At 38.2% G+C, this 10,120-nt stretch overlaps 2 protein-coding genes across 2 annotated transcripts; both read left to right on the plus strand.

Moving 5' to 3' along the window:
* Positions 1-7,510: 7,510 nt before the first annotated feature.
* Positions 7,511-9,801, plus strand: LOC146449173 (synaptotagmin-like protein 5). The gene is made up of 4 exons (XM_085101943.1): positions 7,511-7,559; positions 8,154-8,330; positions 8,638-8,822; positions 9,360-9,801. Exons 1-3 carry the CDS (start codon positions 7,551-7,553, stop codon positions 8,737-8,739), a joined length of 288 nt encoding a protein of 95 aa, XP_084958069.1. The 5' UTR covers positions 7,511-7,550; the 3' UTR covers positions 8,740-8,822; positions 9,360-9,801.
* Positions 9,292-9,699, plus strand: LOC146449174 (synaptotagmin-like protein 4). Its single transcript, XM_085101942.1, has one exon. The coding sequence runs from the start codon at positions 9,292-9,294 to the stop codon at positions 9,697-9,699; it is 408 nt and encodes a 135-aa protein (XP_084958068.1).
* Positions 9,802-10,120: the final 319 nt, after the last annotated feature.

The raw sequence follows: 10,120 nt of genomic DNA on the forward strand, positions 1-10,120 counted from the left end.
GCGATACTTGCGGCTCACAATTCACGTCAAGAATTATGAGATCAAAACCGATTCACAAACACTTGTTACTGGAGCCCGTGAACGTTTCCAAACATCACATGTTGGGCCCTAAAGCTAATCAGACTGACTGAAGACAGCCATTGAATGTTTTTCGATCCGGGATTTCTTTCCTAATTCTGCTCTAAAATATATATATTCATTCCGGTCAATTAGCGTACGAAACATGTGCAACAAATTTGCATGCCATTTCGATGTCGCAGGCAAAAGTACGGCAAATCAAACTTTACAGCCCCTTTATCTTCTTTAAATGAAGCAATCGATTAGTAAAATGGAGAAAGACGTGTGACTTTGTTCCTGCCGGGAACGGGAGGACCAGTTATTTTAAACACGAAGTTCAGCTTCGCTGTACCGCCATTACTCGAACAACAAATGGCCGTGAACCACATAGAGAGCTGGGTCCAGTTGCATCGACAGGAATATGACGTCATACGCGCACAACAACATGGCCTGGCTTTGAATGTTCGATATTGCTGAAAGAAGCCATTTCTTTTTATATTAGTGGCTCAAGGGCCGTCTTTACACTCACAAGAATTGTGGGCACCCGAAAGAAACCTCATGGTACGGTAGTTGTTTGAACATTTATGGTTCTGAAATTAATGTTCAAAAGGGGGTAATTTCTTCAGACAAATCGTCTTGTTGTACATCGCACCGAAGTACTAAAGACATATCCTCTTGACGACTTCGAGGGAAACTCAAACGCCATACAATGCTACTGCCTTGACGCTTACTTTTCCAGGGTAAAGAGAGGGACTGAGTGAAGCGATTAGGCCAAGAATGGCGTGAATGCGTGCAATGAAAGCAAGTGGCGCGGAGTGGTGGCTGTTTATAGCTCATTGTGATGCTTTGTTTGTCAAGTGTACATTACGTTTACTTCCTATAAGTGTCACGCTTTGATAAAATAAAAGTGCATGGATACTTCATTGTATTAAAACAAAGTAACTGCTTGTGGTATAATATTGACAATCAACTGCCTCGAGTTTTTCGAATGCTCTCTTCGTACAAAGCACCCAACACATTTCTGAAAGACTTGTATGCCGACTGTAGAATGCACAGCAAGGCAAGATTTTCGATCTGTATTAAAAGAGCAATTGTAATTAAACTGATATTCACATTGACATGAAAAATCCATCTCTATATATTGAAACAATCACATAATATGTGAAAGTACAGGTCAGAAGAAATTACAGGCAACTTCCCAGCTGATGTGGACCTACTTTTACACCCCGAATTGCAAAAATTTAACCATCACCGACAACTGTGAGTCAAACAGGTCTTGTGGCAATCCTATTAATTTTGGTCTGTGGTATGAACTAATTTTAATACTATTATTAAGCAATTTTTTTAAACACCACTTGTACAATATTGTGCTTTGACTGCACCTTTGTGCACACTTGCAGTGAATATTGTGCATGAACGTTATCTTCTAGGACAAGTCAAGATAATATCCACAATAATATCTTCGTGTTTGAATTATTAATTTTGTATTTGTGTCTTCTTTTTTTTTCTTGGCAAAGTCTGTTACATGGACAGCCAATTTTATGTTGCTGAACAAAAGCAAAATATAAGCTGTGGTTTGGCTCTTAATTTAAAACACCCAAGAAAAAAGACGTTAACCCTTTAGGCCCTAACAGCGATCAGCATCAAATTTCTTCTATTAATATTAATGCTTATTCAACTCCTTAGGTTATGAGAATTAAAGATATGGTCACCTAAGGTGAATTTTCTTGATATTTTAATAACGTCTTCCCAGTACTTTTTTGTAAGAAAAGTATGAGGACAAGATAGGTGAATTTGTCCTTTGACATTAGAGGTTAAAGGGTTAAATCTCATTTCTGGTGGGATCTCCGAGAATAAATGGTATACCTGTGGATAGGGTGGCCATTCTTTCATAACTATAATATTTCAATTTTATGTCTGTGAACCTTGTGTGATTTTGTGGGAAAATACACAATGCTGTTATAGCACAGTGTTATGCTGGCTCAACGTGTAAAATGATTACAATTATGGTGTCAGTTTTAAATGAGATCAAGAGGCTGGTTTGCTTGTTTCACTCAGATTCACACATCCTCATTGACCAAGGAACAAACATTCTTGAAATAAAAAATATGAATGAGATATGCTACAAGTTTTTCTCCTTAGCAGTCCTCCTAAACTTTCTTATTAATCTTTAGTTTTCCAGCTGCTTTTGAGAGCTTTACAACAATTTATTGTTGAATGTTACTTGGACTGTGGCTTCAAAATATCAGGCCCCTTATGATAACTTCATTTACTGCTTGAAAGTTGTTGTAGAATGAGGAAGGGATCTAACCAGGTAATACCTGGTAGATTATAGCCCTGTAGTATTGTAATATTGCAATTCTGTAGATTTCAGCTATAGCTACCCACTTTTCAACTGGAGTTAATTATACATCATTTTAGTTTTGTTAAAGCTTTATTGAACTGTAGAAAAAAACGAGGTTAATAGTCTTTTTTTCCTCGACTCATTATGCAGCTTTTGATTCATACTCGAAACACCATGCACGCCACCAACATAACATCAACATATATTGGTCTGCAGTTATCCGTCCTATTCAATAATTTGTTGCTCAAGCGCTTCTGCGAATAGTGATTTACTAAGCCCAAACGGGAAGCATACCCAGAATATTAAATAACAATATGTCTACCTCCAGTACAGTTGCTGAGTAAATGCCGGAGTGAATTCGTTTCTTCTTCTTCTTCTTCTTCTTCTTCTTCTTCTTCTTCTTCTTCTTCTTCTTCTTCACACAAAGATCTCATACAAGCAACCGTTTTTTAGAATCACCACGGCCGTCATTTTGCCAACGGAGTAATGGCGGACGAGTTTTCGACGGTTTTCGGCCACTTGTTTCCAGGATCAGTAAGCTTTTAAAAAGCTAATTAATAGCTATTTTTGCAATTACGAACTCATTGAATGGATTGGAACTCTTTCGGGGGAAAATAGAAATAAAAATTTTCGTCGTAGTGGCACTTTAATAGGAGATTTTAAATTTTGATCGACTCTCACACGGGCCCTTTTAAAAGACCGCCTTTAATCTGTGCTGATCTTTATGAAGCCCCAGTTAAGTCAGCAACCCGTTAAACGCTGTCATCTGATTTACAATGTCACTTGAGTAAACTGATAACCCTCAAGCGAACACGTTTTCTGATTGGACGGATCGTTGCTAATAGTAGATGCAACAAAAGACCACAAACGACAGCTTATTTATATGTTATTTAATTTCTGCATCTTTTGGAACTCAAATTTTGTTGGCAGTTCCTATCATTCCTTGTTTAGGTTAATGTCGTTGATGAATGATAAAAGATTTATGTCAGGAACCAAGTTGTCAATATGAGTTTTTTGGGATAAAAACGTATTTAAAGTCGGAGACATTTTTCCTATTAGCGCACAAAGTCAGCGCAAAGTTGGATATCTTTCTCAGAAACGATATGTCACTTCGATATTTAACGAATCTAAATCCAATTTAAACCAAGCATATGCTACACTACTGGCCTTGAATTTGATTTTTTTTTTGTTTTGTTTTTAGTGCTTTACTCTTGGTTGAGCTAAAAACATCCTTCAATTGACAATAACGGAGTTCCGCTTATCCATGGAAAATTCCATAATCTAAATTTCGGCCGCGCTTGACTCTTTGTAAACAACATGTATTGAGCCATAGTATTCATGGTTCTCATTCCAGAGTCGAGAAAAGAGAAACCCCTGGGAGAAAAGAAACTAGAAAAGACTCAGAAAATTATATACTGCTGTTAAAAGACAAAGAAAAATGACTAAACAAAAGTCATAGTGACAACGTATTAGCACAGGCAAAGAGATTTGAAAGTCAAGATCAACATCGTTGGAATTATTCTTGACGAACTGCTTTAAGCGCTTAATAAAGGATTTCCCGAGAGTCAACACACGGGGGGTGGAGTTAGACATGTCCCAACTATTGCCCGAAAAACCAACGCGCTGAGGTCAGACGGTACAAAAGAACCAAAAGCAGAAAAGAAAAACGATAAACTTGCCTTAAAAATTCTTTTACAGTACTGGAAATCTGTGTTCGGATGTTAACACGATGGGAATGAAGGCGAGAAGGACCACGAGATAAAATGATCTTGCCTATAACCCCGGTGTTATTAGATCTGACCTCATTTGATTGACTTACGTTCTATGATTGACAATGCTCCTTACCCCATGTAACGGCACACCTAAATACTTAACAATGCCGGGCCTCGATATAAAATCACATTATGCTTTTGTCATAGTGTTGGCCTTTAAAACGTCTCTTGAGTAACCTTTTATCCCTTCAACGGCTACGTTTTATGGTTCTACGGATGGTTGCTTATCAAAGATTCAATTTAACAAATTATGTCAATGGACAACTCGTTCCAATCCCATTTTTTAATGGGAAACTTAAAATTAAGATTTGAAACTCAAAAGATACCGCTACGAAAATAAATAAATAAATAAATAAATAAATAAGAAACCAAAAAAAAAATCTCAAGAAAAATTGACTAAAATAACGTATCCTGTAAATTTCTCTCAAGCAGCGTGTAAACGGTATGACGGATTTCCTTTGCTACGATGAGAGAAAATGACCAAACGACGAAAAGAACAGGATTTAAAAAAAAACCGCAAAACATGCAACAGCATAATGGCAAACGAACATCTTCTCACCTTAATTGTTTTCACTCTTGAAACTTTTGGTGACGTTAAGTTTGCGTATCACGGTGACCAAATATATGAACTTGCTAAAATGACTTGACAGCCACCACTTTAGCATACCACTGATCATAAGCTCTGCGATCAACGATCCAGCCTTTTCAAGTTTCTTTCCGCAAACTCAGATAAAACTAAGTTTTTTAGGGACCAAATCGTTTAAAGGATTACCCTTCTTCTTCGCATAGCTTTATGGAATTTTAATCAGCTGCCCGTTAAACGCTGTATTACAATGCCTCTTCAGTAACCTGATATCTCTTTAACTCCGTCACGTTTTCTGGTTCAACAGATGGTTGCTTATTAAAGATTCAACAACACACTACAATGGAAAGCTTCTTTATATCCCATTAAATTTTTGAATCTTTTGTAACTCATAAGATACAATTGAAAAGTAGTAAATAAAAGTTTCGAGAAATCCACGAAAATCGCAAAAAAGGTCTAACCGTCATCCTTACCATTAATTTTCTCTACAGCTCCATATGAAAGTATGACGGATTTTTACTGTTTCAGTCCATAAGAGAAAAAAATGACTCAGAATAACAAAAACAAAATGCTAAAAAATACAACGGCATAGTAAAAAAGAACACCCTCTCACGCCTTAATTGTTTTAATTCTTGAAACTTTTGGTGACTTTCAGATGCAAAACTGTCTAGAAATGACTTTACATCATACTATGAAAAGCTCTGCTATCCACGATCTTTGCCTTATCAAGTTTCTTAAAGGCTTTTGAGTGGAATTTAAAAATTCCGAATACTTCTACTGGTAAATTGAGCTGCGTTCTTATAGCCAAATCGAGATAAGAGTACTTAATTTAATTTTTTTCTGAAGCATTTTTAAAAGAGCTCTTAAAAGAGGTCCGGAATCCTACATCCTTGAACCTGAGCGTTGCGTGATTAGACGCAGAACGGCTGCGTGGGAGACTAGAAATCCCTTTGAGGCCAAGTTTTCAAGTTCAACGGATGATTTCTTGGTACAGATCCAACAAAAGACCACAAAAGACAACTTGTCTATAACCCATTTAATTTCTTCATCTTTTGGACCCCAAATTTGCCAATAGCTCTAATCATTCTCTTGCTTAGGGTAATGTCATGGAAGAGCTGTCAATACCAAATTTTCGTAACTCAATTCCACATTTAACTTTCACGAGATTTTCATGATCGCTATTTGGAAAATAAAATTCAATTGCCCGGAAACTGAATGGGCACCACCGAAATAGTCGAAACAGTCGAAATTAAATTAGTTTGGCTTAAAGACCACTAATCAGTTCTGCTTGGACTAAAACGTGTTCTACGCTAGCAGTACTCCGGCTTTTTACTTTTTTTTTTAGAGATTTTGCATTCCACCATCTGATGATTGGGCGCTTTTGATAAGCGCCTTGCAAAACATAAAAGATTAAGCAGTAGGTGTCCATTCCAGAATCTAGAGAAAAGTTACCGCTATGAAAACAAAAACTGAAGAAAACATTCACACAACCGACGGAAATCGAAACGCAAAATAAAATTTGAAAAGTGGATTTTTGTCACGTGAAACTAAACGTCTTACTCCGGCTACAAACATGTGGAACATTTTTAAAGATAACAGAACAATGGGAGTTAATCCAAGAGTCGAGAGATGAGATATTACTGGTAAAACAGAAATGAAAATCTCCTACGAAAATCGAAAAAAGTAAGGACGGAGTAAAACAAGGTAAGAATCCAAAAGCTGCAGAATTTAAATGCGGCGTTTTGAAACCTTTAATTTGGCGACTTTTAGTTTGTGTATCATCAAATACATGAACTGATTTGAATGACTTTACTTCCACCACTTTGGCATGCGACCATAAGCTCTGCAATCTATCAACCTCGCTTTATCAAATTTCTAAATGGCTTTTCCGTCGAAATTCAACTTTCCGAATAGTTCTACCGGTCGCTCGAGCTGTTTTTTTCATAGGCAAACGCAAGGAGCATTTTCCTTTTTCGCTTATCTTTATTAAAGGACAGTTAAATCGATCAGCTAACCGTTAAACGCTGTACTTAAAATGTCTCTTGAATAATCTTATATCCCTTTCTTTCGGCCACGTTTTCTGGTTCAACGTGATGGTTCCTTATTAGATACAAGGAAAGACTTCAATGGACAACTTGTTCATATTGCGTTCTGTACATCTTTTGGAACTCCAAATTTGCCAACAGCTCTTATCGTTCTCTTGCTAGTTTACTGGGTACTAGAGTCATGGGGAAACTGTGGCCTTATCTTCAGAGTCCAAATGGCCAATAAGAGTTTTTCGAAACCCAACTATTTCACCACTCTTAGTTTCGAGAAATTCTTACTATCAGCTTACAAATTTGGAAAATAAGATCTATTTTTATTGAAACTGAATGCGAGCCACCGAAATAATAATCTTTAGAATCTAAGCACTGTAAGGCCTTGAAATTTGCTTTAAAGCCTTAGCAGTGGCTTTCCAAGATAACTATCTTTCTCTGAAACGTAAAACCACGCATGCATGAAAAACCGTTTGGTTAAGTCTTTCGACTCCGTCAAGTAGCTCTCTGTAACAGACCTTGTAACAGATGGGATTTTTCCATGAGTTTGCCAAAAACACTACCAGGGAAGTGAATTATCGTGTAGTTGTAGTAAAATGACGCTATCATGAACATAGCCTGTCGTATTCGCAAGCTATTCATTTTCTCTCCTGTTCATACTGTTCATATTTTTTCTCAGTTATGTCAAGACTGCCTGACAAACGAAGCAAGCCAAAACAAAAACAAAAAAGGATACTTTGAATCCCAAATTTGACGAAATGTTGGAGGTAAGGTGACATGATGTGTTGCCGTTCTTGTGTTGTGTCTTTTGACATTTCTCTCGCGATATTGTGGAATAAGCTTTGACGCAACAAGATTATTATGGCATCATCATTCCTTATATGTGTATACCGGGATATTGGTTGAATTATATAGAAAATGCACCATAGGTTCCGTGTAAGTAAAGGCCTATCTAGACGGTACAACTTTTGCTTACGACCGTCGCATGCGATTGCTAGAGCGCGTCACGCAAAAAATCGCACACAACTCTCGTCTATACCTACGATTAACGTAGTATTTTAAAACATGTATTAAAATCCTACGACATTTTTGTGACGTACACGACAGTCGTAAGCGAGTTTTAGGTTTGTTTTACACGAAACAATTCGTGTCGTAGGCCTGTCGTAAGCTTGTCGCATGGGACAATGTCATACCGTACGCGTGTAAATCGCCCTTAAAGTAATGAGGAACGTGGTATGCAATTGTGCACGTTGTTATATGTTATAAGCTATTTTGACTCCTTTCTTCGATGCCAAATCCGTGGTGTACGGCTACATTTTTGTATATTGTTTAAACTCACGGCTTTCCACCTACTTTTCTAGTATTTCATAGGCTATGATGAACTGCTGACGAGAACCTTACAAATGAGTGTGTGTCACAAGATGATTGGACGGAACTGTTTCCTGGGGGAAGTGAAAATTCCAATGAACGATCTTATGGAAGCACATGAGAACTCACTCCAACAAACCATCGCTAAATGGTTTACTTTGACAGAAAAGGTAAATTTCCTCGACCTATAGCATACAATAGATGTGTGAACTTCTCATTAAATTTCATTGAATTAAAGAATAAAGGGGCTCGGAAAGGAACGAACGGGTGGAAGGACGCACAAATGAAAGAATGCCGGCATTGACAACTGACAAACGGACGAGAGAGGACGTACGGATGGACGGACAGACATACGTTGAGCAGAAAGTTGGACGAACGGACGAACGCATGAACGGAATGATCGACAAAAGGTATGGTTGGTAGATGCAAAAAGACCAACTGAAAATTGACGTACATTTTAATTCCATTACTTAACAGAGTGACGAAATAGATGGATTGCCGTCGATTCCATGTGAATTGGTTTTGGCTTTGAAGTACTTTACTGCTGACAAAGTGAAGCAGAAAAAGAGAAGACAGTAAGGAGAATTACACGCTCATCTTCTGGAGGCTAGAAATCTGCCAGGAATGGACGCTGATGGGATGTCGGATCCGTAATGTGAATGGTAATGTTCAGTTTTTAAAAAAAAGTAGAAAACGTTCACTTGTCAGTTGCTTCCTGTCAACCGCTAGAGCCTGCGGCCACGAGCCAAGATTAAGCTTTATTAAATTTGCTGTAACTTTTCAGTTGACAACATTCATTTGCCTGGAATGAAAGGAACAAAGGTTCCTTTATAGGTAGTTGCGTGGTCGAGTGGTTAGGACACCGGACTTGGAATTCGGAGGTCCCGGGTTCAAGTCCCGCTCTGGCTCTGGAGTTGTTTCTCGGTAGCCCCGAGTTCAACTCCTCGGCCGTGCTTGTAAGTAGCCAGCTGGTCTGCATCCTGCCAGTTGGGATTTTTGACCATGTTATGTCCAGTTCTTCTTTGTGAAGTTTAATGCTCGACCCCACTAGCACTTGCGCTCAAAACACTGCCGAGGGTAAATAAAGGTTATTATATTATTACATTAGTTGAGTCAGTTAATGTTTCAAGTATGAGCTACGTGTTCAGTCCTGCAGTTGGCGTGCTTGCTAATTTCCTTGACTTTGGATTTCATCACAGCTATCTTTTACCGGAGAGGAAAGGAAAATGGAAACACAAAACGCCAATCATTAGACGAACCCTAAACCCTACTTTCAACCACAAGTTTTCCTACGAAGAGGTTTCCCCAGACGACCTGAAGGAAAGAGTCCTAGAGATTACCATTTACGACTTCGATCGCGCTTCGGCCGACGAATTCCTTGGCGGCGTTCGATTAGGCCTGGGTACGAGCACCAACGAATGGGATGACGCTACTGAAGACGAATGTCAAATATGGCAGACGATGCTGAGTCGGTCAAATGTATGGATTCAAGTTGTAGTGCCCTTGAGGTCCAGCATGGTATCAAAGAAAAACGTTTAATTTAATCGACAGACTTTGTTTTGTGAAGCTAGTTGATTGATTGTAAATGATTCAGTTTACCTGACTGGGAGATTTTTGGTCCCTATAGGGTACTCTTGGTATTCCAAAAGCTGCTCAAGGGACCTTAACCCTTTAAAGGGAGGGGTTCACATGTACTTCAGTAATCAAATTCTATAATTAGTCCAAGCAAAATGACTGATGACCAAAATTCACAGAAAATGCTAGTGGATTGTACTCATATTGTCGATATTGAATTTAGCGTTGACCCGTAGGATTTATTCCACGGTTGATGTGCTTATAGTTATTTGCATGCGAAGTAACGCAATCATATGAAAAAATTACCACCCGAGTTACCTATTCCCTTCCGAATGGTTCATAAACAACGAATTAAATTAAACAGGCTTGTGTCATAGCGAGCAAA

Source organism: Pavona decussata, unplaced genomic scaffold (genome assembly GCF_977016875.1).
Source record: "Pavona decussata unplaced genomic scaffold, jaPavDecu1.1 SCAFFOLD_610, whole genome shotgun sequence".
Taxonomy (NCBI): domain Eukaryota; kingdom Metazoa; phylum Cnidaria; class Anthozoa; order Scleractinia; family Agariciidae; genus Pavona; species Pavona decussata.

Bases quoted from the DNA above. Each gene is read 5' to 3' on its own strand.
- LOC146449173 (XM_085101943.1), top strand. The intron at 8,331-8,637 runs GTAAATTTCCTC...ATTACTTAACAG, and splicing joins GGTTTACTTTGACAGAAAAG to AGTGACGAAATAGATGGATT.
- LOC146449174 (XM_085101942.1), top strand. From the start codon at position 9,292: ATGAGCTACGTGTTCAGTCCTGCAGTTGGCGTGCTTGCTAATTTCCTT.